Here is a 25,999-nt window from a genome sequence, read left to right as displayed (position 1 = left end):
CTTCATTCTTTCTTTTCTCTCCCTCCCCCCTTCCCTTCCTCATCTCCATCTTCCATTACAGAAAGGTCTGGGGCTGTGGGTAGCAGGTGCTGCCCTGAGCTCTTCCTGCCTACATAGGGAGAAGTAAGAAGGTTCACTTTATCTCAGCTTAGAGAGAATGCAGCTCCCCAGCCTTCTGCAGTTTTATGGTGAGTCCATCTGCATTTCACAAGTCAGTTATTACTCGTGATTGATGCTCACCTGCCAAGCCTAAATAAACGTGCAGCTCACATCCACATACCTCACACAGACACAAATATTTGCTTTGCTCACATGGCTGGGGAGAGAATGCTATTCTGCCAGGGAGGACCCACAGCGTCAGAACCTCTACTGCAGCCTCAAGTGTAGGCAGAAGGCTTATCCATTCTTACTCTTCAAGTGTCCATGAAAACAGGCTACATGGCCAACAGAGGGATCTCCTTTTCACCACTGGAGAAGAGGTGGGAGAGGAGCCAGAGCAGATTCCTTGGCCAGCTTCCCTTCCTCTCTCCAACCTGGCTAATGACAGGTCTTTTCCCAGGTGTATTTTTACCCTCTGGACAAATAGCAGTTGGGACGAGTGGGGCCTTTTTTTATGAGTTGAGGTACTCACGGCTGGAAAATAAACAGCCAACTAATGAGACGTTCTTATGGAAACCAGCACAAATAATAACAAAGCAAACATCCTGTACCCGGTGCCTACACCCCTGGGTGAGGGGGATATAAAAGCTGCTGTCCAGCTGGCCACTGTCAGACCTAGGGGAAGCTCGGCCGCGTTCCTGACCTGAGACCTGACCGGCTGGGACCATGGGATGCTGCCCGGGAGACTGCCTCAATTGCTGCTCCCAGGAACAAGACTGCTGTGAGGAGTGTTGCTGCCAGCAGGGCTGCTGCGGCTGCTGTGGCTGTTGTGGCTCCTGCTGTGGCTGCGGAGGTTCTGGCTGCGGAGGAGGCTGCTGCGGGTCTGGCTGCGGGGGATGCGGAGGCTGCGGGTCTAGCTGCTGCGGATCTGGCTGCGGAGGAGGCTGCGGGGGCTGTGGAGGCGGCTGCTGTGGCGGCTCCGGATGCTGCGGTGGTGGTGGCGGGTGCTGTGGTCCAGTGTGCTGTCAGCCCACACCTGTGTGTGAGACAAAATGAAGACCTTCCCCCCTCTAACTGAGACAGTGTTGGGGACAGCCTCCGTCCAGTCCACTCCAGATGGAGACCTCCTCATCTCCTGACCTCCTCATCTCTTGCACCTCCAAGACAGCGACATGCCTCTCCTGTTATTTCTGAGAGGAGAGCTTGCCCTGGGGTCTAAGGCACTCAGGGCCAAAGAGCCATTTCCTGGCAAGAAATTAAAAGCTGGGTTCCAATGAGGTGGTCACCAAGTTCAATGTTCCTGACTTCATTTACATGAAGTTACACGTCTCGCAGCTATGAGGCATTCTCTTACTCTTTGGACCTCTTGGTCCACCCCAGTTTTCTGCTCCTTTGAAACTTTGTCAATCTTTTAATAAATTCAAGCATGCTGGCTACCCTATCCGTCCTCTTGCCTCTTCCTTTAACCCTCCTAGAGATTACTAGAAAGATTTACTTTAGCATCCAACTAGGAACAGCATAGTATTTGCTGATCTCCTGCAGCAGAATCCCGAAGGTTCCAGCCCCCACTGAAACATAAAGGGTGCTGTAGGGGCGTGGGCTGGGGGGGGTGTCTGTGTTTTTAATACGAACTTAGGTAATTCTCTACATGGAGGGTTGGAGGTTGTACAGATTGTAGACAGACGGTAGACAGAAGCTGCTGAGTGCAGTGTGAGAGTCGCTTAGGGAGGCTTTGACAATATCTGGGTGTCACTACTGGCTGTGGTATCCATCAGTACTAGGACCTGAGGTGCCTGAGGGTCATATTTTTTAAAGCTTCAAGGTAGGCTGACTCTAGGTGTGTCTCATCATGCTCAGGATGCATGCCTACTTTCTGTACTGTGGTTCTAGGATGATTGGCCTGAACCCTGTAGCAGAGTCAGAGGAGGCAAAGTCAGAGGAGGCAAAGGAACGTTAATGACTTCTCTTTGATGCTAGAGATTGAATTTAGGGCTTCAAAGGCATGCTAGGCAGAATCCTTACCACGGGGCTGAATTCTCAGGTCTCCGTTTACTTTTTATTGTGAGATAGGGTCTCAGTCAGTTGCCCCAGCTGGCCTTAAATTTAGAATCCTCCTGCCTCAGCCTTCCATGCCGGCATCATAAACCCATCCCAGGTTGGTTGTGAATGGCGGGGATTTCTGAGGCCAGACCGTGAATGCACAGTTTCAGAGGATGTTTGTGTGGTTACGATTCCCTTCTAGCCTCGTGCTCTGGTCTTGCTGTTTTGTCTTGTGTTGTTTTTTATTTGTTGTCTTTGTTTTGTTTTTGTACTGGACCTAGCCGCAGTTATTGTACTGAGAGGAAGAAAAGGGACACGTGTACAGATCAAGGCTAGCTGGGAAATGAAGACTCATATAAGAGTGGATTAATCCCTAGTTAGGAATGGTTTTAAGTGACACATGGGTTAAAATTAATAAAATTTGTTCTTGCACTAAGGGAACAGTATCTATTTTTACTTTTACAGAGCAATGACCGGGTCCCACTACATAGCCCCAGTTAGCCTGGAACTCCCTATATAGATCAGATAGGCCTTTAACTCATCTGCCTCCCTCTGCCTCCTTAATGCTGGGGTTAAAAGCAAGCACAACGATTCCTGGCAAGAAATCTATCTATCTATCTATCTATCTATCTATCTATCTATCTATCTATCTTTCTATCTATCTATCTTTCTTTCTTTCTTTCTTTCTTTCTTTCTTTCTTTCTTTCTTTCTTTCTTTCTATCTTTCTTTCTTTCTATCTATCTATCTATCTATCTATCTATCTATTTTAAATAATATAAAGATTATATTATATGTCAAATATATATTATATATAAGCCATATACAATATATAAAGGATATATTAGATTTGGATATATATTATATTAAACACACATAACATATAAAAAGGATATATTATTTATAAAGGACATATGTTATATAAAAGATATATTTATAGACTATATAATATATATATAAAGAATATATATCATATATTATATATCTGACTATAAGCAGAGCAATGACTCTTTTTAAAAAAGATTTATTTCTTTATTATATGTAAGTACACTGTAGCGGTCTTCAGACACTTTTTCTCTCTCTGGCCCTGCTCGCTCTGGCCTTGCTCCTTCTAGCCCACAATGATTCTTAAAAGGATGCAAACTATAGGGACATAGACAGGAGAAAGAGCCAGTGGGATGCTCAGTGTTCTCACTGACACATACCTCAGGAGGCTCTCAGAAGCATATTCACAAGCACAAGTAGGAGGCTGCTTTTGCTTCTACCATAATGTCTTTCAACTTTTTCTGTTTCATTTAAACACCCTCAAAAAGTATATTCTTTAAGATTTTCATAAACTTTTATAGGTCAATATATTTTACTGCTATGCAATTGACATGTAATTAAATGTTACCATTTTTACCAGTCCGATGAGACCTGAGCATTGCACATCCTGTCTTTGAGATATCATGGCTACAAGCAGATCACAGAAGGCTTCACCACCTTCCCAATTCCCTGTTCTGTTCTTTCAGTAGTTAATCCTCCCCAGCCCCTGGCAGCTATCAGCTCCTTATAGTCTGAGGTACTCTGCCATGTCTAGAATTTCATTAAGATAGAAACCATGCAGTGTGAATTCCTCTCATTCAGTGTAACTGCTTTGATATTCATTCACATTGCTGCCCACATCAAGTTTCTCTCTCTCTCTCTCTCTCTCTCTCTCTCTCTCTCTCTCTCTCTCTCTCTCTCTGTGTGTGTGTGTGTGTAAGCATGCACATCATGTTCCTGTGTATGACCGCGCATGTGCATCTGGGTGCGTGTATGTGCACAGGATCAGAGGTCAGCCTTGGGTATGCCCCTCAGGCACTGTTCATCTGTTCCCCTTTGAGTCAGGGTCTCTCTCAGTGATCAAGTAGGTAGGCAGGCTGGCCAGTCAGCTCCAGCGTTCCACTTGCCTCTACTTGGTTAGCTCTGGGATGGATTACAAGGACTTGCTGCCATGGCAACATTCTTTTATAAAACCATGGGCCTTGAGAATCAAACTCAGGTACAACGAGTACTTTACTGAGTCAGTTCCTCAAACCCTAGGTTGTTGTTGTTGACTAGTATTTCATTATATTGATAGATGATATTAAAAATCCATCCATTAAATGAAGGGCACTTGCATGGCTTATAATTTTTCATCATTGAGAATAAAGCTTTCAGCAACATTAATGTGCAAGTTTTCATATAAACATATTTTCATTCATTTTGGAAAATACATAGGAATGATCTTTCTAGGGAAATGGCAATTGGATGCTTCTGCTATTATGCTTTCAATTGGGGGTTCTGTTATAAAATGTCGGTAGTAGTATGTCTTGCTTTCAGAGAATATGAGATTCCACTTTGCTCTGTTCTCATTTCAGACTCCAATTATTTCAGTTACTTTTTACTCTGGATATAGCTGATCTCTTCAAAGGAGCCTTTTTAATTACCAGAACAAACCCTGCAGAAGGAGCATCCTGCCAAGGATGAGACAATGGGACAAGTCTGCCAACAGACCATTCGCTGTGTGTCTGTGATTCAGAGCAGCTGATCAATCCATTGCTCATGGCCATGTCATCCGGATGCATGAGTGGAGGTAGTGATTTCTTTGAGTTCCCAACAAAGGTTGCCCTTCTTAGCTATTCACATAGGTTCTCATTAGTCCATTCGATAAATAGTAATTGCATGCTGCCTATGTATCAGTCTTGACTCTGGGTACCATGTATGCAAGCACTGAATAGACTAAGTCCTTGACCTTATGGCGCCTGGATGGTGCTGAGAGGAGAGCAGTGCTTTAAAGATGAATCAAGTAGGAATGGCCCACACAGTTAGAAGAGCTGCCACTTCGTTTAGCTGTGGAGGATTCTGGGAGGAGAGAACACCACAGTATAAAGGACAATGCCCTGTCAGCTCTCATCAGAGTTTAAGAGGGCTCTTTGAGGGAGTTATCAACAACTACAACTCTATCACTAGCTTAGCTGAGGAAGGGAAGCAGAGGGAGAGGATCTATGAGTGATAGGGAGTTGATGGGCTCTCCTCTGCTCCCTCTTCAAGGCTGTTGGAAGGCATCCCTTCCCCATAGCTGAGAAGGCATATCTCAAAGAATGTGGTCCTTTCTATCACAACCATGGGCACTTCTAGATTCTTCTGCCTTAAAACTTCTCCTACTGCTCTAACCCAAAGAGCTGCCAGATCTAGGTTGTCACTAGGAGGCTTTTGAGTAATTGGCCAGTCTCCTTATGGTCTGTCTACCTTTAAACTTGCCCTCTTTCTCCCATCTCCATAGGCAAAGGTTTATAAAATCACAAACTCATTACATCCTTGCTTAAACCGCCAAGTATCATTATTAAATCTAACAACTTATATAGCTTGGTGCAGAAGTCACTGCTATGGTCCCAATACTGTCTCTTCCTGTCTCCCGTGCTCTTCTTCCTGACTGTATCAATTGTATGAGCTGTCAAATTATTTCCAGAATGTATCCTGCTCCTGTGCCTTTGGTTTCCACAGACTGAGCTTTTTCATCATCCCTGGAGGAATCATCAATGGATTGACCATCTTATGTATGACTTGAGAAAGCCTTCCTCCCTCCCTTCCTAAGCCCCATATGAATATTTCTCCCAGTACCCTCAAAGTGCTTGCAAATCTCTTATAACAATCATCACAATGTCACAATTGCTCACCGGTGTGCACACCTCTTTTTTTAACCTGTACATTGCGACTGAAATTGCTGGCCATTCTTTTTGTATCCCTCCTGCAGGTCCCAGTGCTGTCCTTGTTGATGGATAAGACAAAGAGAAACCGAGCGAGAGTTATATACATTAGTGCATGAAGGAAGGGATGAATGATGGCGGCCAACGCTCAACTTTTCAGGGGAGGTAAACCACGCCCAGGCTGAAAACACAGGCAAGAATGGCCTTTCATTGGACAAGAAGGCCTAGCTTTGTTGTCTGGAAAACTGTGGTTCACTCTCAGCAAAAAAGCAGCAAAAAGAGTCTTACTCAGAGCACCTTAGGGACCAATCTGGGAAACCGCCTTTTCTCTTTTCACTTCATGAATCCTGGAAATACCTTCAAATGGTTTCATATTTGCTCTTTCTGTAAGCAGCCTGGGAAGATGGTTCACTATTCTCTTCACCCAGTACACCCTACAAAATTATGCAAATCAAGAGATTCAAAGCTTCAAGTTCACCTTAAGCATACCCATGAGACTGCCCAGGCCATCAAGGCTCTGCATATCTGAAAAGCCACCAAGTATTTGAAAGACGTCTCTTTAACAATGCATGTGCTGTTCCAGCAGTATAATGGTGGACTTGGTAGTGTGTCCAGGCCAAACAGTGGGGCTGGACACAGCGTCAGTAGCCAAAAATAGAGTGTTGAATTTTTGCTGCGCATGCTTAAAAACACAGAGAGTAATGCCACACTTAAGGGTTTAGATATAGATTCTCTAGTCACTGAACACACCCAGCAACAAAGCACCTGAGATGTCCCGAAAAATTTACAGAGCTCCCCAGAACACATCGAGATGATCCTCACTGTAAAGGAACAGATGTTCCAAAGCCAGAAGAAGAGTTTGCACAGAAGAAAAAGATATCCTAGAAAAGTACTGAAGAAACAAAAATGAAGATGCTAGAGGGGTGAGGTGTGAGTGAGTGGGGGAGCACCCTCTTAGAAGCAAAGGGGAGGGGCCATGGGTGGGAGGATCATGGAGGGAGACCAAAAGGTGGATACCATTTGGAATGTAGATGAGTAAAATAATTAATAAAAAGTTTTTAAAAATTAATATTTTACACTTCTTTATTTTGTGTGGGTGGGGTGGGGGACATGGCCTATGTATGGGTACCAGAGGACAATTTGTAGGAGTTGGTTCTCTTCTTCTGTCACGTGAGTCCCAGGATTGAACTCAGGTTGTCAGGCTTGGTGGTGATCACCTTGATTCATTAAGCCATCTTACTTAAGTAAGTAAGCCAACTTACTTACATCCCAGTGTTTACCTTCTAAGTGCTCTCAAAAGTCTCTCAAAATGGGTCTGTCCTGTATGGAAGCTGAAACAGCCAGGCTCTTCAGCACGGTCATCCCCTAGTGCCTGCCCCACATTGGGAATGGGTACAAGTGTTGTGCCAGCCTTGGTGACAAGGAGTCTCTGAAGACCCACTGAATGCTTGGGATAGACATGGAAGGAAAAGATGGCAAAGTGGAGAAACTGTGTCAAGCACTTCCTAGGGACAGATGGAACACATATTCTTGAGTGGTGCAGCCAATAGAACAGGATGAAGGGTGGGATCCCTGGGCCTATTACACATGACATTGATGATGTCTACAGGACAAGGTACGTGTCACTGAACCTGATAGCCTGAGTTCAATCCCCAGGATCCACAAGGCAGAGAACTGACTCCTGAATTGTCCTCTTCCTTCCACAGATGTGCATGGCACTTGCATGCATGCACGTACATGTACCTGCACACATATACTTATACACAGTAAATAAATGCAATATGTTCTTTTCATAAAGGAGGTTCAGTCTGCTGAAAGCCTACCGGTAGAGAGGGTGGGAGCAACCTCCAGCAAGCGACCTAACCTTTCTTATCCTCTACCCTCATTGCTCCATCTGTAACTGGGGAGAATAATCTGACCCACACAGGACGGCTGTGGACTGTGGCCACTGACAGTTACAGTTTGGAAATCTCATCCACAACTGAGCTCCTTACTGTGTGTCTCTGTGGAGCTTCTCATGATAGCACAGTTAAGTCTGCTCTTGACTTGTTTGCCTGCAGCACAGTAGGCAGTCATACTCATGTAGACATCTGCGCCTAGGCCAGGAGAAGAGGTGGAAGGGTGGATGGCAGCTAAATTATAGGCTCCTTTCTCCTTTCCTTCTTCAGGATGCTTGGATGGAGAGCATCTATTGTGAAGGTGATGATGGATGCTCATCCCGGGACTACCTGTAGCTTTGAGGATTCCATATTTAGCAAGTCAGTAAATAAACATCTTCTTTATGGGCAGACAAACAACTTCTAGATCAACACATGTTGGCATAATAAGATGTTCCTCCAGAAACAGGGCCCAAACAACAATGAGGAAAAGATGCAGGAGGCCCCACAAACAACATGCGCCAGTGAGGGAGTATAAAAGGGAGATACCACACTCAGGCAGCACTCACTCCAAGACAGAGAGCTATCTCCACCATGTCTGGCTGCTGTTGTTCTAGGAAATGTCCCTCCCTGCCCGCCATCTCTCTCTGCTCTACTGAGGTGAGCTGTGGAGGGCCTGTCTGCCTACCCAGCTCCTGCCGGAGCCAGACGTGGCAGCTGGTGACTTGCGAGGACAGCTGTGGGTCATCCGGCTGTGGCTCACAATGCTGTCAGCCTTCATGTTCCGTGAGCAGTTGCTGCCAGCCAGTGTGCTGCGAGGCTACCATTTGTGAGCCCTCTTGTTCTGTGAGCAGCTGTGCTCAACCTGTGTGCTGTGAGGCCACCATTTGTGAGCCTTCCTGCTCTATGGGCAGTTGCTGTCAACCTGTGTGCTGTGAGGCCACCATTTGTGAGCCTTCCTGCTCCATGAGCACCTGTGCCCAACCTGTGTGCTGTGAGGCCACCATGTGCCAGCCTTCTTGTTCTGTGAGCAGCTGCCAGCCCGTGTGTTGTGAGACCTCATCCTGCCAGCCTGTCCTCTGCTTGCCTGCCACTTGCCAGCCAGTGATCTGCAAGCCCTGCTGCTGCCAGCCAGTGATCTGTGAGCCCAGCTGCTGCTCAGCTGTCTGTGCTGTGCCTGCTTCCTGCCAACCAATGATCTGTGAGCCTGTGGTGTGTGAGCCTGCTTGCTGCCAGCCAGTGTGCCCAACACCTAGCTGCTGTCCATCTGTTTGCTCTGCAGCCAGTAGCTGCCAGCCAGTCGACTGTGAAACCAGTCCCTGTGAGCCACCTTGCTCAGAGGCCAGTGCTTGTCAGCCATCTGCCTGTATGGCTCTGGTATGTGAGCCTGTTTGTCTCCGTCCTGTCTGCTGTGTCCAGGGCCCCTGTGAGCCACCATGTGTCTCTAGCAGCTGCCAAGACTCCTCATGCTGTGTCTCCAGTATCTGCCAACCCGTCTGCCCTGAGCCTAGTCCTTGCCTGCCATCGGTGTGTGTGCCTACCCCATGCCAACCTTCCTGCTACATAGTCAAACGATGCCGTTCTGTCAGCTGTGAGCCTATTTCCTGCCCATCTCCCTCCTGCCAACCTGCTTGCTGCCGTCCGGGGTCTTCTGCATCTGCTATCTGCCAACCAGCTTGCCCCCCTCGGACTTTCTATATACCTAGTTCCTGCAAGCCGCCTTGTAGTCCAGTTTCTTGCCGCCCCATTTGCCGTCCCATCTGTTCTGGACCCATCACCTTCAGGCAACCATATGTGACATCCATCACTTACCGCCCAGCCTGCTACCGCTCCTGCTATTCCATACTACGCCGCCCCACCTGCCTAGCTTCTTACTCCTACCGCCCTGTCTGCTCCCGCCAGCCATGCACTGATTCTGACAACGATAAGTGTGATAGCAAAAAGCCAACTTCCAGTCAGCCTGACTGCGCTGACTCGACACCTGTCAAGACAGAGGTCTCAGATGAGACTCCCTGCCAGCCCGCTGAGATCAAACCCGCCAGCCCCATCGCCCGTGAGGCTGCAGCCCCCCAGCCTGCAGCCAGCAAGCCTGCTGACCGCTGAGCCAGCTCCAGTTCACCAGTTCCTGCAACGCAAGAGTCAAAAGCCAGAGAGAAACCAGGAAAGCCCCGTGCACAGCTCATTACAACATAGCTAGAATCTTGTTCACTCAACACTGCCAGACACCACTTGCTGATGCTTCGGAGAACTCACCAAAAGTTCCAGCCTCCTAGTGGTCCCAGTGAAGACCTCCTGCACAGAGAAAGGAAAGTTGTCTTCTGTTGCCAGTACACTGAGAACTGCTTTGCCACATCGTTGGGCTCTTGCCTACTCAAGATGCTTTCTGTCCTCATGTATTGTGTTCCTTGGGAGCACCTGCAACGAGATATATTTAATCGTGCAATAAAAGTGGCTAAGTTGAAGTGGCACATGGTTCTTGCTTTTCTTGGAGAACCCTCCCCTGTCCATCAATCCTTCCATCTGTCCCTCCTTTCTGTTCTTCCCTACCTTCTTCCTTCTATTCTTCCATCTATCCCACTGCCCATTCTTTCCCTCTCCATCGCTCCCTCTCTCTTTTTCTCTCTCCCTTCTATCCACCTCTCCCTTTTCAGTCTCTCCTTCCTTTAATTCACTCATGCCTCAATCTCTCCCTCCCTCCCTTCTTTCCTCCATCCATTATTCCTTCCACGTATGTTTCCTTCCCTTTCTTCTTCCATTCTTTCTTCTTTCCTTCCTTCTCTCCTTTCCTCTACCTCCCATCTCTTTCCACTCCCTCTGCTTTTCCTTTAAAGCTAGAATTGTTCTCTCTTCTGCCATCTATTCTTGTCTCCTTCTTCACTCCCTCTTTCTCCTTACCTCTCAAAGCTTCTCCTGTTCACTAGCTTCTTTTGATTCTTCATTCTTTGCTTTCTTCCTTCCCTTATTTCTTTCCATTCTTCCTCTCTTACTTCCCCTCTTCCTTCTCTACTTGCCATCTTCCTTTCTGTTCTTCCTACCCCTCTTCCTTCTTTACTTCCTCCTCTTTCCTTTTAAAGTGTCTATTGTTATCACCACCAAGTCTTCCTTCTTTTCCCTTCCTTCTCTCTTTCCCTCCCTCCCCCTGCCTTCCTCCCTCTCTTTCTCTGTCTCCTTTTCCCTCCTTCCCTTCCTTTCCTCCCTTCTTCCTTTTTCTTTCCCTTCATTTTAAACTTTTCTCCTTCTCCTTTCCCATCCCTCCATCACTTCCTCTCTATTCCCTCTCTCCTATCCTCCTTGCTCTTATTTCTTTCTATCCCTTCATCTTTCCTCCCTCCTTTTCTTCCTCCTCTCTTCCCTCCTTTCCACTCATCCTTCTAATCATGCATCTAGCTAGACAACCAGTGGTGCTTATAGAATAGCTGCTAGATAAGTGACATGGATAGTGTTATGCTCTAGGAATCAAGAGATAGGAGTCTCAGTTCCCAGTCTTCAGGGAAATCACCCTATGTTGTGGTGACTCATATCAATAAGATGGTTACTATATTCTTTTATGCAAAGCAGAGAGCTCCAATCCTTTGGTACAAGTAAGAATTAACCAGGTGCTCTCTAGGAAGGAGATTTACAGACAGATGAGCAGGGCTGGGAGCCAACTGTCCACTAGGTGATGCTTGGGCAGAGGTGTTCTTAGAGGGAAGGTGAGCCCTGTCAGTGGGTAACAGGCAATGATCTTCCCACAGAGGGCCTTGTGTGCTAGATAGATGCTTGGTTTGGTGAAAAGCTTATGTGAAGTCCCGAGGGGCTGTATGCAGGGCAGAGGTGTGAAGGAAAATGGGTTTTGAAAAGTCTCTCTGACCTTGACATGGAAAATTCAATGGGAAGACATGGGCCTGGATGTAGAGAAATGGAAGGAAACAAATGTCTTTGGAGGTCAACGATGAATGAGAACAACAAATGTGAGTCTTACTTGTAGTAAGGAGGTTGGGCAATGGGGAATGTTGTAGGAGAGTGTTGTGTTCTGAGCCCCACAGTCACTTGTTATCTAAACATTGCTTCCTACATCTGAAGCACATAAGCTCTTTAGTCACATCCTTACTTCACAGAATGAAGGGTCTCTCCTGTCCTCCAGGTCTAACACGAACAATCATAACCACAGAAGAGGACAGACTAGGGTTTCTCAGCTTTGTCACCACAGACATTTGAATGGGACAGTCATTTGCTGAGGAGCCTTGGAGATCATCAAGCAGAATTCCTGGTCTCCACCAGCCAGGCATTGCCAGACGTCCTGAGGGAATCGTGAAGCCAGCCACTGGAGAATCAGATTATGCAACGGCAGAGGGAGAAAGTCAATAGCGAAACTTACCTGCACGTGGGTTTTGGTTGGAGTTACTGTCACCACAGGACATTAGGACTGAATTTATCTCCTTCAGATGAGGAGTTAGCCAGGGTTTCCATTCTCAGTGCCAGGTTCTAGACTTAGTGTTTCATGTGAATCATTTTTATTCTTCAAGGTAAGATTTCTTCCTGTGCTGTTCTCTTCTATGTGTGAGATAAAACATCTGAAGGTCAATCAAGCCAAGTGCCAATGAAGAGGCATATAAAATGTGGCTTAATTAACACAAGGAAGTATTATTTTGAAGTGAAAAAAAAAAAAGGTTGGATAGCTGTAACAACATGGGCGAGCCCTAATAATCATGTTGATTGATTTAAATAATTCCTAGAAGTTGATATTTATATTTAAAGTATAAAAACAACCCATATATACACACATATATGGATATACATGCACATATAAATATACAGATACAAATCTATATGTAGCTATATCTGTATATCTTACATGAAATAAACACACACACACAGGGTAGTTACAGTTAGTAAGTAACATAAATTATTTAAACACAAAGTTGTGTCCAAAGTCTGTTTTTTTAAAAAAAATATTATAAATCACTATACTAGATTAAGAGAGAGTAAGAGAGAGAAAGAACCAGAGAATGTATACTGTATATATCCTTATGTATCTCTGTATGTGTGAGTGTGAGTGTGTGTATGTGTGAGAGAGAGAGTGTGTGTGTGTGTGTGTGTGTGTGTGTGTATGAGCATGAGTGTGCACAGGTGTGAGTTTGATCTGTAGCCAGATGAGGACTTCAGTTTTCCTTCTGGATCACTCTCTGACATGTTTCCCTGATGCACGGCCTCTCACTGAAGCTAGGTAGGGTGGTGACCACCAAACGCTAGTGATCGTTGTGTCTCAAACTCTAACAATATTGAGGTCAAGGGCACCCATGACTGGCTTTTTAATGTGGTATCTGAACTCTGGTCCTCATGGTTGTATAGCAAGCGTTCGAAATGCTGAGTCCTCTCTCCCGCCCCATGACTGTATCTCTTGCTCACGCAAGGCCTTGGAATGATGTTGCAGGTCTTCAGAGCCTTTAATCACATTAAGTTGATAGAAAATATTTTTTTTCTCAACTGGGGTATTTTATTTTTTAAGAAAAAAAATAGGTAAAAGCAGAATCAGTTGGAGAAAACCAGATGAGAAATGAAGCTCTCTGTTGATGCAGCAGGGGTGGCCCGGCATGGAATTTCAGTTTTCAAACTGAAATTGATGTCCTATTTCAAGTATTTGTATGTTTCTTATTCTGGTTGACTTCTTTGGTGAGACTAAATAGATCTCTCTCAGGGGATAAAGAACTTTGGGGTAAACATATCAGAATTATAGGGGTGTGCAATTGTGGGGCATTGGGCTGGGCACAGACAGCCTAGTCTCCAGTTGAACAAAGGTCTGGAATGCCAGGGACCTGATGGGTGGTGATTTCCACCTACATGGGACGGAAGGTGTTCGGTCATGTCTCCTGGGCCCCTGGCTCCTGTTGAAGTTACTGCCCCCACAGCCCCCTCAGGAGAGGTGTGTGGCTATATCAGTCACTAGGAGCAGCACCAAGCCTTCCCACATGCAAATAAAGTTTCCCCCAAACTCTCAGTCCAAGTCGATGAGAGGTACCTGCTGTCGAACCCTGAATCACCCCCAACACTGTATAAATCCTATCCAGGGAATTAAAGGTGTGCGAGAATTACTCCATCATCTGAGTTTTTTGTTCCAGGAGCTGTAACACTTGGGAAGAGATCTTCTTTTCCGAAGTGCCACCTGAAGTCCCTCCGCACTCCTCACTGGATAGTCGGCTTCTTGTTGGCTCAGCCTGACCTGAAGCAGAGGGGCCAAGTTAAGGAGTGACCTGGAAGGCAGAGACTTAGTCTCCCTGCCTGCACTCACTTCCCTTCGCCGGAACCTTCGCACCAAGTCTGGCCAGAGGATCTCCGTGGAAAACCTCTGGCACCCAGGCCCGCACACAATGGCTGCAGTTTTAAAAATGACAGAATGAGAGTGTGAGGAGGAGGGAGCCAGGAGCCATCCACAGCTTGATGGAGAGACAGTGGTAGAGAAGGAAGGGCTCTTTAATGACCAGGGAGAGTGCCTGCCAGTTGTGGCTCTCCCCAGGAGTTTGTCTTCTTTCAGAACAGGGGTAGAAGAGAGAGCCAACAAGACAAGATTCCACAGCTGCTCCCTTGCCTAGTCCCTTCCAGAATCCCCAGCTATTTCATCTGTTTCGGAAGCAGCTGAGTTAACCCAAGAAACATCAAGGCACCTTAGGATGTCCTGGTACTTTGAAGATGTGGATAATGAGCCATCCTGTTCCACAGAATGAGCTGCAAATCCAGGCAGCCCTGCCTGCCATCCCACACCAGCATCCTTCCATTCCATCGCAAGTCTTAGCAGGAACCAGGCCAGGACGTGCACTTGCGTGGGATGCTGGATCAGTCGGTGATGCAGCCGCCCACTTGAGCCCAGAGGAAAAAGAGCCCAGAGAGAGCATCACAAAGTCTTGTAAGAGATTGCTTGAACTTTAAAATGCTTTGCAGAGATGACCTGGTATTTCTGGCTGTTGAAGTTTTATATTTGTGGGATTCGCAAGCTGTTGATCACCATTTTATGAGTTTAATACCCCTTCATGAAATATTTGAAAGTTTGTTTTACTTTCCCAGAATTTTTTGAGAAGTTTCTCAGCCTTGGTGCAGGCTGAACTGGGGCTCACTATGCAGCCCACACTGGGCTTGAACTTACAGCAATCCTTCTGCCTCAGCTTCCCAAATATCAGAATTAGAAGGGTAAGCCACTATGCTTGACTAAATGTTTATATTTTAAATTTCCAAATGATAAGATCATCGTTGGGTGTATTACTAAGTAGAGGTAAACATTCAACTCCTTTGATCCAGCTAACGTCACACTGCACTGGGGAGATGATCCCCAACACAGGGCCTGGACATGCTGCTTATGTGAATGTCCTGCCCTGCTGCCCTGCTGTGTGAATGTCATCCAACCTCCCTGCACCTGCTCCCAGTGCTCTCTCTCTGTACCTCCTCGGGAGATCCAAATGAGCAGAGATTTTGGGACCGATGGCTCTGGATTCGAATTTTGTTTTAATCATAATTTAAACTCTGAGTTTGTCTTGTTACTTTTAAAATAGGGATGTCAGCCATACTTCCTAGCTAAGGTCATTTCAAGGATGGTAGCTGTGCAGAGGGAGGTCATTACAGCTGTTAATTGTTGGCAGCAACTCCAGAGTTAATTTCAAAATGCTGATGTGAAGATTCTAGGGAGAGGGGGGCGCGCATAAACATTCTTGCAGTCCACAGACTAGTTTTCTGTTCTTCATTTTTGATATCACACCTTCTCTTTGAATACTGTCAGCGCTCCACCGCATCTGATGGCACAGAACTGCTTCCTGGAGGAAGAGCGGCTTCCTCTTGGAGGAGGCCTCCTGATGAGAGGGTACTGAGGAAAAGCTCGCTTTGGTGAGGCTGAGGAACAACCTGTAAAAGAGACAGCTCATCCCAGAGTGCATCCAAATTCGGCAAAGAAAACTCCCAGTGGCGGCCTCTTCCAGGGCTCCTAAAGCCCTCACCTGATGTTTATATGTAAATGAATAAGAATACCAACAAGGAAAGATGCTGTAGGCAGGGCCAACAACACCCCAGGGAAGGACTATAAAATCCCCTTGGAATCAGACGCCTTTTTCAAACGGATGGATCTTGCAGACTCCCAGCCTGGCTAGTAGAACACCATGGCAGACAGCTGTTGCCCTGGAAACCCCACAGCTGTTCCAGCTGTGCCCACCATCTCTACATGCTCCAATGGTGGCAGCATTAGAAATGCTATACGTTTACCCAGTTCCTGCCGGTGTAGGACATGGCAACTGGTTACACATCAAGAAAACCGTCAAGGACCCGACAGTGTCCCAGTTAGCTCTGAACCTGTTTCTTGTCCATCAACCTGCTTTCCAGAAACTCCCTGTGTGGGTTTTATTTGCCAACCCATAGGTTCACACACGGCCTGCTGTGCATCTGACACCGGTGGGAGTCTTCATCCTGCTGTCTCATGCCAGCCCTCCTGTCTGGAATCTGCCAGTTGTCACACGATGTGCTACAAGAACAGCTCCTGCCACCAGAGCTCCGGCCAGGGATCTGCCTGCACATCTGGGTCATGCCAGACAGCATGTGGCTCATCAGCGTCCTGTGATGATAGATCCTGCCAGCCATCCTGCTCTGAAGCAACATCCTGTGCTGAGACCCCGTGTCTACCAGCCAGCTGTGAGGCTGGCTCGTGCCAACCAACCAGCTGCCAAGGAGGGTCACATCAACCCACCACAGGTGAAGGTCAGCTCTGTCAGTCAGTTTATTACCAACCTATCTGCTATGTTCTTAAGTCCTGCCAGTCAGCTCCCTGCATGTCTGTCTCCTGCCAGCCATTAACTTGTATGTGCTCTTGCAGTCAAACTTGCTGTGTGCCCTCCCCTTGCCAGCCACTTCACTGTCAAACAACGCCTATAATCTCCTTCATCTGCCAGCCGGTGGCTCCCTGCCAGTCCCCCTGTTTTTTAAAGAGCAGCAGTAAATCAGCTTCGTGTGTTATGATTTCTGGCCAACCGATTTGTGGTGGACCCACTCCCGATCAGAGTGGCTGCCAATCTCCTTCCTGCCACCCCCCTTGCTGTGTGACTGGTTTAGGTCAACCTTCCAGCAGTGGGCCCGGTTGCTGTCCACCAACCTCTCCAGACATATGCCAAGCGGGCACCTATAGACCCACTTCTTGACAACCTAGCTGTGAGTGCAGCCTCCCCAAGGTCAAACTTCATGAAGGAACTCTGCTCATAGCTCTACTGAGGGTGTGCTATAGTCCTCACGTATGGAGCCACCGATATGGGTGCCTGCCTCCAGCTCTGCACAGACATTGCCTCCAGCCCTGTACAGGCATCGCCTCGTCTCTGGTTTTCCTGGAGTTCAGACTCGCATTCTCTCCAAGTGCTGAGGAAAGGACTTGTCAGCTCTGAGGAGATCTTACCCAAGGGTGACCTGTCAGCAGGCATGGTCTGCCTTTCCAGCATGCATTTCCTGGTGTCAGTTCATTTCATGTCAGCAAAGCCTTCTCTCCAATTCTTTCTTTTGATTTTTTTTTTTTTTTTGCCTGGTCTTTCTGGAGACACTTTTGCTGCCAGCGGTTAATAAAACTTTGAGTGGTTAAGTCTATCAAGTAAGACTTACAGACTGCTTTCATTTAGGTCACATTTGAACACACTGACCCGGAGCCCCCTGGTTGGGAAATCTGCATTAATCTACATGGGTAGCAGGTGTCTGAAACTATAGATGCTCAAGCTGTGAGAAAGGACAAGTAGCTTGCTTATTTCTAACCTTCTTATCACCAAGAGCTCTTTGGAACTGAGTGGCCTTAGTTTCCTCGTGACGAGTGGATTTGAAAAACCCAAAACAGAGATAATTCAGGAGAGCTATAGATGACCATAAACCTAGGGACTGACTGCAGAGCAGCATGCCTTTAACCCCAGTGCCCCAGAGACTGAGAGGACCATGAGCTCCAGGCTGCTCGGGATACGTAAGGAGATTCCATCGCAACAATAGCTGAGAAGAGAAGGTCAGCAGAGTTGGTAACAAGCTTGTCTGGAATGCAGGAAGGCCAGGGTTAGATCCCAAGCTCTTCCTCAACTAGGCACGGTGGTGGTGGTGCATCCCTGCAATCCTAGCATCTGTGAGGAAAAACAGCAGCTGAAGGTCATCTTCAGATACACAATGAATTCTAGGCCATCTTGGGCTATAGAGACCTCAGATCTAACCAAATCAAACCAGATCAAACCTGACCACATATAAATATGTAAATACTCACATCTGAGATATTGGTCATGGAGGACAGCTTAAGGATATTCACCTAATAATAGTCACACATACCCTGCCCAGTCCCCTGAATCAGGGTTTCCCTGTGTAGCCACGGCTGTCCTGGAACTGGCTCTAAAGAGCAGGCTGGCCTCAAACTCAGAGATCTGCCTGCCCCTGTCTCTTGGGTAATGGGACTAAAGGCATGCACCACCATTGCCCATCTAAGGTCTTTGTTTTCAATCAATTTATTTAATGGCCAATTAAAACTAAAACTAAAAATACTAAATGTGTTTCTTTATTGGGGCAAGATTCCTGACAGGTATACATTAACTAAACAAAATCCTGTGCAGAAATGATACCCTACCCATGCAGACAGGTTCTGATTATACTTTGCTTATTGATGGAATATTTTAATTCAGGAAGTTTATATATCAAAAAGCTTTGAGTTTGACCAGGCATTGAATTGTAACTCTGTTTTGTAGTATTGAAAAGCTTAGGCAGTCAGTGTTTCTCTCTCACAATGGCATTGGGCAGAAAAACCTCTTCATTCAGAGCTACACAGTTACATCTGAGAACTTCCTGCTACACACCCAGTGAAGTAGTCACCAGTGTGGACTTCTTCTGACTGCCCATATTCTTGGCTATCATTTGTATTGGAACTTGTAGCTGCCCTCTGTATACCCTGACATTGAGCAACAGGCCTTCGTGAGAGTAGTGGCCTACACAATTACTGTAGTATTGAGATAACTAAAATCTCATTTAAAAGTGAAAAATAGAGATTAAAAAAAATCAAGAGCAGAAGACTATACTATCAAACTACCCATGTTATCTAGCTATGGAAACATTAAGATGCTGAATCAGATATCCTTATTCAATGTACATAGCCTGGAGGTCAGCCTGTAACGTGCCTACAAAATACAAAGTTAGGATGACCAAGTCTGAGAAAGATGTTATAAAAGTCAAACTGGGAAGGCTACAGTTAGTTCTATTCTGAGAGAGAAGCGGCATCCAGTTCTCTGTGTACACATTTAGCTGTACTGTAATAAAACAACCTTTAATACATTTAAAGTTTTAAATGGAACACCAGTGCCCCAGAGCTGACCCTGTGCAATAGCTCTCCATATCCAAATCCTGCCTGGAGAGAGCTGGTCTCCCAGGAGTGTTGACATATCTGTGAGCACAGGTAAGACCACCACTTTTGCTCTGAGGGACATGCCCAGAGCCTTCAGGACGTAGGAATGGAGGAACAGACTGGGACAGAATCCTTCCAGTTTCCTTTTGTGCCTGGAGCTGACCCTGTGCTATAGCTCTCTGTACCCAAATTCCTCTCAGAGAGAACTGGTCTCCCAGGAGTGCTGACACACCTAAGATTACAAGCTACAGCCAAAGACAGCAGGACCAACGGAAACCAGAGATGGCAAGAGGCAAGTACAAGAACATAAGCAATAGAAGCTAAGACTACTTGGCATCATCAGAACCCAGTTCTCCCACCACAGCAAGCCCTGGATACCCCAACACAACAGAAAAATAAGATTCTCATTTAAAATCACATGTCATGATGATGATAGAGGACTTTAAGAAGGACATAAATATCTCCATTAGAGAAATACAAGAGAACACAGCTAAACAGGTAACTTTTAAAGAGGAAACACAAAAATCTCTTAAAGAATTACAGGAAAACACAACCAAACAGGCAAAGGAAATGAACAGAACCATCCTGGATCTAAAAATGGAAATAAAGAAATTACAAAAGAAGACAACTCTAGAGATAGAAAACCTAGGAAAGAGATCAGAAGTCATAAATGCAAGCATCACCAACAGAATACAAGAGATAGAAGAGAGAATCTCAGGTGCAGAAGATACCACAGAAAACATTGACACAATAGTAAAAGAATTGAAAATGCAAAAAGCTCCTAACCCAAAACACATAGGAAATCTAGGACACAATGAGAAGACCAAACCTAAGGATAATAGGTATAGAAGAGAGTGAAGATTCCCAACTTAAAGGTCCAGTAAATATATTCAACAAACTTATGGAAGAAACCTTTCCTAACCTAAAGAAAGAGATGCCCATAAACATACAAGAAGCCTATAGAACTCCAAATGGATTGGACCAGAAAAGGAATTCCTCCCATCACACAATAATTAAAACAACAAATGCACAAAACAAAGAAAGACTATTAAAAGTAGTAAGGGAAAAAGGTCAAGTAACATATAAAGGCAGACCTATCAGAATTACACCAAAATTCTCAACAAAGACTATGAAAGCTAGAAGATCCTGGGCAGATGTCATACAGACCCTAAGAGAACAACAATGCCAGCCCAGGCTACTATACCCAACAAAACTCTCAATTACCATAGATGGAGAAACCAAGATATTCCATGACAAACCAAATTTACACAATATCTTTCCACAAGTCCTGCCCTTCAAAGGATAATAGATGGAAAACTCCAACACAAGAAGGAAAACAACATCCTAGAAAAAGCAAGAAAGTAATCTTTCAACAAACCCAAAAGAAGATAGCCACATGAACATAATTCCACTTCTAACAACAAAAATAACAAGAAGCAACAGTCACTATTCCTTAATATCTCTTAACATCAATGGATTCAATTCTGCAATAAAGAGACATAGACTAACAGACTGGATACATAAACAGGACCCAGCATTTTGCTGCATACAGGAAACACACCTCAGTGTCAAAGATAGACACTAACTCTGGAAGGTAAAAGGCTGGAAAACAATTTTCCAAGCAAATGTTTCCAAGAAACAAGCTGGAGTAGCCATTCTAATATTGAATAAAACTGACTTTCAACCAAAAGTTATCAAAAATGATAAGGAAGAATACTTCATACTCATCAAAGGAAAAATCTACCAAGATGAACTCCCAATTCTGCCATACAACTCATGGAACACATGCAACTCAAGAGGAAGGAAGACCAAAGAAGTGGATGTTTCAGTTCTACTTAGAAGGGGGAACAAAATAATCAAGGGAAGCAGAGGGTGGGAGGAACTTGGGAGGAAGAGAAGAGGGGAGGGGAAAAGAGGGGCAGAATCAGGTATGGGAGGAGATGGAGGAAAGCATGTCAGGAAATCAAGAGACTTCCAGGACCCCATGGGGATGACATTAGCTGAAACACCCCACAAAGGGGAGGGAGAACCTGTAGGGACCATATCCAGAGGTTAGGCATGACCCCTCAGTTGAGGGATGGGGCCACTCACCCATCTCCAAAGTTTTAACCCAGAATTGCTCCTGTCTAAAGGAAATACAGGGACAAAGAGTAGAACAGGGACTGAAGGAAAGGCCATCCAGAGACTGCCCCACCTGGGGATCCATCTCACATATAGACACCAAATCCAGGCACTATTGCTGATGCCAAGAAGTACTTGCTGATAGGAGCCTGATAAAAGCTGTCTCCTGAGAGGGTATGTCAGATTCTGACCAATACAGATGGGGAATGCTCACAGCTAACCATTGGACTGAGCAGAGGGACCCCAATGGAGGAGTTAGGGGAAGGATTGAAGGAGCTGAAGGGGCCTTGTCTGGCAGCAATGTGAGGGAAGGCCCTTGGTCCTTGAAGGCTTGATGCCCCAGTATAGCGGAATGCTAGGGCAGTGAGGTGGGAGTGGGTGGGTGGAGGAGCACCCTCAAAGAAGCAGGGTAAGGGGATGAGATGGGGGTTTGCGTAGGGGAAACTGAGAAAGGGGATAAAATTTGAAATGTAAATAAATAAAATATCCAATTAGAAAAAATTGCTAATATAAAAAAGTAATAATTCATGTTTAACTACAAGGAAGTGTGAAAATAATTAAGAGTTCAAGAATAAAAAAACAAAATAAAATGGAACACCATTTTACCTTTCCAGGGGAAAACAAGAAAACACTGAAGACAAAACAAAGTTATCATATGGATTATCAACTCAAAATAAACTCCTGCAGGTTCTGTTGACTCCCCCAATGAGTGGCATGGCTCCAGTCATTGTTAGCAGGGTGTTTTCTTTTTTTTTTCTTCTCTGTGGTCTTGGCTAACCTCAAACTCACAGAGAGCTGCCTGCCTCTTGTCTCCCAAATGCTAGGATTAAAGGCATGTGCCTCTGTGTTCCTTCTAGTAGGAGAGGAATCTAATAAAAATAATTTGCACTTCTTTATTAGTTTGCATATGTGTTTGTGTTGGGCACATGCTGTGGTGACCGTGTGGAGATTAGAGGACAACTTGATCCCCAGTGCCCACATGATGAATGAAGAGAATTGGCCCCACACACATATAATGGTACTAGAAAAAGAGAATGTATTGTCAGATGCTAACTGTTCATATGCATATAGAGACGCTGTGGCATCTCTGGTTCAATATACAGAGAAAGGAGAGAAAAATGGAATTCCATGCATTACTACACAGGGGTCCATAACCCTTCTGCTTTCAGCAGAATGGCAGGGCAGGAGGGTCCCTTTTCCCCCAAAGCACAACTGCAATGTTGATTCCATATAGGTTTTTAGGACAGGATAGGATTACAAAATAAATTTTAAACAGAAAAATATGGAGTTTTATTTATTTATTTATTTATTTATTTATTTATTTATTTATTTATTTTAGCTTTGTAATATGACTGTCTAGTTATTCTAGCTTTATCTGTAGAAAAGTCTGTTCTCTCTCTCTCCAATGGGTGATCTTAGAACTCCTGTCAAAAGTCAGCTGACTCTAGGTATTTGTGTGATTTCATGAATCAGTTTTCAATTCTGCTGTTGGTTGATGTGTCTGTGACAACTCTCCATTTGTAACTGGAGTCTCAAATGAAAGTTAGGCACCGGCAAAGATGAAGAGGCATCAATCTTGCAGGAGAAGGGCTGGGATCTTGGATGTAGGACGCCTCTTACCCTTTACTGCTGGAGATGTTCTATAATGTTCCTATGTTACAACATTTCAGAGGATGGTTCATCTCCTTCAACATATTCATCAGCCATACCAGATGTCAGTATGCCTGAGCTTTCAAATTTCATCTTGCAATATTTTCGACCCATCAAGTTTATTTTGATAACTACGTTAATTAGGTTTTGCAGTGCTTGGGACTGAAGCTACAGTTTTTGCACATGTTAGGCAAGTGCGCCACCCTGGACTGTAGCCTCAGCTCTCCATTCACTCTTTAAAAGTTTTGCCTTCAAGGGTTGCCTTGAACTTACTTATTGCAGACCCTAGGCTGATCTTGAACTTAAGACCTTTCTGCCTCAATCTACCAAGTAGATAGAATTAGCCTTTGAACTAGCAACTGGGCTACCAGATCTGATTGTCTCATCCTTTTCATTGTCTCAGTTATGGGTCTCTTAATTCATTGCTCCTCTGCCAGCACACTAACCATAGGCTCCAAACACAATGGGTATAAGAGGTGTGTTGGGAAGATCTGTGATTTGTTGTTTTCTTTTTTAAATCATGCTTGGCGTCAGGTCAGATAATGTAGCATTTATTTGCTTCTTGTAGGGTTGCTAGAACTTGCCCATAAAACATCTGAACCTCCTGTTATAAACAGTGTTCAGCCTGAACATGCTCATGAGAAAAATCCGTTTATACTTATGTCTGGAAGAGAGAAACAATTTTCAAAATACAAGAAGAGCATGCCAGTGCCCAACATCCACAATAGTTTTTCCTTTTTCCTCCCTTCCTCCCTCCCTCCTCCCTCACTCCTTCCCTCTCTCCTTCTTCCCTTCCTTCCACCTTCCTCCCTTCCCCTTCCTTCCTTCCTTCCTTCCTTCCTTCCTTCCTTCCTTCCTTCCTTCCTTCCTTCACTTTCTTTTTAACATCTGCTTTGGATCTTTACAGAAATGTAACTGAAGTAAAATGTTGTCAGTGGCTGTGATGTCTCCTTTGTATCCTCTCTGCTCTTCTCATGTTAGCTGGCTTCTTTCCTCAGATCAAACCCCTCCCAAGATTTCATTGTGCATAGTTCTTGCCACTGTTATTTATCCAAATTTGGAGACAATCTGCACTACCCATGACGTGTTTAAATAAAGTTTAGTGCAGGGCTTACAGGCTTCAAGATTCATAGAAGCCACGGAATATGTCACATGTTCATTTTTGTCTCCAATTGCCTTACAGAGCTACGCATTTGGGGGCTGGTGAGTTGGCCCAGGTGCAGTGTGTGCTGTGAGAGTATGCAAGCCTGAGCTTGATCTTCGGGACTCACATTGGCTAGGTGGGTATGGTGCGGGGCGCTTGGAATCCTAGCTCTGGAGAAGCAGATGCAAGAGAATCAGTGGGTTTAGTTGGCTGGTGAGCTGTAGGCCCCAGGAAGGGACCTTGTTCCAACAACCAAGGTGAATGGCTCCTGAGAAATGATTCCTGAGGTTGACCTCTGGTCTTTATGAGTACCTACATGTGCACATGCACCTGTATACACATGTACACATGCACACACACACACACACACACACACACACACTATGAACTTTTAAATATGAATCTATTTAATTTTATTAATGACGTATCCTGCAGAAGAAATGATTTCAAAAAGTTGTTCATAACAACCAGCATGAAGTACCTTGGTATTTCTGTGGGACAGAAATGCAGGTGTGGCTCAGCTGGGCACCTCTAACTTAGGATCTGAGTGAAATGCCAAGCAGAACCTCCGATGCTCTGAAATCCTATACTGGGCAGCCCTGCACCTTTGTGGCAGGCTGCCTGCCTAACTACCCCTCTGACACATTTCCTACCTAGGATCTCAGCTTGACTTTGGGCTTAAATCCTCATTAGCATTGGGTGAAGTAAGACCCTACTAACAATGAGACAGGCCTGGGCAAAGTGTCACTGGATTCTATCCACACCTCCACATTGTTTTTCCTAAGGCATTAGGAGAAGTCTTTCAACCATCCTGCAGAATCCAGGATCATTTCCACTGAGCTCTGCCTATCGACATAATCTAGCAAAAACAAAACACTGAATGACTTGAAATGACTTGGTCTAATTGGTGGTATGTTTTGTCCTCTCCAAAACAACCACAAAGAGTCCTTTGAATAAGCCCTCCTAGGATTTTCTTTTCTTTTTCTTTTTCTTTGAGAGAAGATCAAGCTTAGAGGTACAGCCTGCAGGAACTTGAACACCTGGTGTGATTTTGCTTGTCTTAAACACACCAAGCATCGTTTTCTAAGGTTTCTCAAAGACCAACCTGTGGCACTTCCAGCCTCTAACCGCTCCAGATGTAAGCATGCGGAGCGTGATTCTGTGTGTCTGTGAGCCGCTTAGTCTTTGGAACACAGTCTTTCCCCGTCATCTGAAAAGACTGAAGCCATGTCAGTAAGTCTCCAGTCCGGCACATACATTCCTTTGCTTCACTCTGACCATTCTCAATTTCCAGCGTCCCAATGAACCAAGGATTCCAGACTCCCTTTATGAGTCTATATCCACGTAGGTGTTGATGTGATTAGTGTTTGTGGGTCCCAAGATAGATGATGGATGGCTACAAATGCATCTTGAAGATAGAGAAAAATCAGCAATCAATCGCAGTGCCACCCAGACCTTCTCACTGCACAGCAAACAAGTATTTTGGGGGCAATTATAGTTGTTATATTAAAATCAAGAGGAATTAAAATCTCCTGCCATCTCTTTATCTCTGTCTGTGTGGTGCTTGTGTCTGTCTGTCTGTCTGTCTGTCTGTCTGTCTGTCATTCCCATTTTTTCCCATTTCAGTTCAGAAAGAAACATTCCATTCTTTTTCCCTTATAAAGGTCTCCTGTTCTTGGCATGTGTGCATGCTTTCAGCCTGTGTGACGAGACACATATGTAAACTTAACACCCTTGTGCTTTTCAGACAAGGACTCATGATGTAGCCCACATGTACTGGAACTCACTGGGTAGCTCAGGCTGCCTTGGGAATTGAACTACTCCAGCCACTGCCTCTCATGTGCTGGGATTACAGGCATGTGCCACCATGCCTGGACACATGTTAGGTTTGTTTGTTTGTTTGTTTGTTTTTTCTGAGACAGGGTTTCTCTGTCTAGCCCTGGCTGTCCTGGAACACACTCTGTAGATCAGGCTGGCCTTGAACTCAGAAATCCGCCTGCCTCTGCCTCC

At 45.2% G+C, this 25,999-nt stretch overlaps 3 protein-coding genes across 3 annotated transcripts; all 3 read left to right on the top strand.

The window, feature by feature from the left end:
- The first annotated feature begins 776 nt into the window (after positions 1-776).
- On the top strand, positions 777-1,534 carry LOC110304194 (keratin-associated protein 17-1). Its single transcript, XM_021175423.1, has one exon. It carries the CDS (start codon positions 826-828, stop codon positions 1,153-1,155), a length of 330 nt encoding a protein of 109 aa, XP_021031082.1. The 5' UTR covers positions 777-825; the 3' UTR covers positions 1,156-1,534.
- A 6,773-nt stretch (positions 1,535-8,307) lies between these two features.
- LOC110304146 (keratin-associated protein 16-1) lies at positions 8,308-10,186 on the top strand. The gene has a single exon (XM_021175381.1). It carries the CDS (start codon positions 8,319-8,321, stop codon positions 9,825-9,827), a length of 1,509 nt encoding a protein of 502 aa, XP_021031040.1. The 5' UTR covers positions 8,308-8,318; the 3' UTR covers positions 9,828-10,186.
- Positions 10,187-15,841: 5,655 nt separating this feature from the next.
- Krtap29-1 (keratin associated like protein 29-1) lies at positions 15,842-16,870 on the top strand. The gene has a single exon (XM_021175611.1). It carries the CDS (start codon positions 15,842-15,844, stop codon positions 16,868-16,870), a length of 1,029 nt encoding a protein of 342 aa, XP_021031270.1.
- Positions 16,871-25,999: the final 9,129 nt, after the last annotated feature.

The sequence above is a fragment of the Mus caroli genome, chromosome 11 (assembly GCF_900094665.2).
Source record: "Mus caroli chromosome 11, CAROLI_EIJ_v1.1, whole genome shotgun sequence".
NCBI classification, from domain to species: domain Eukaryota; kingdom Metazoa; phylum Chordata; class Mammalia; order Rodentia; family Muridae; genus Mus; species Mus caroli.
Note: the sequence above shows the minus strand (reverse complement) of the source record. Positions and strands in the feature narration are given on the sequence as shown.

Coding starts and splice junctions, on each gene's coding strand:
- LOC110304194 (XM_021175423.1), top strand. CDS start 826: ATGGGATGCTGCCCGGGAGACTGCCTCAATTGCTGCTCCCAGGAACAA.
- LOC110304146 (XM_021175381.1), top strand. CDS start 8,319: ATGTCTGGCTGCTGTTGTTCTAGGAAATGTCCCTCCCTGCCCGCCATC.
- Krtap29-1 (XM_021175611.1), top strand. CDS start 15,842: ATGGCAGACAGCTGTTGCCCTGGAAACCCCACAGCTGTTCCAGCTGTG.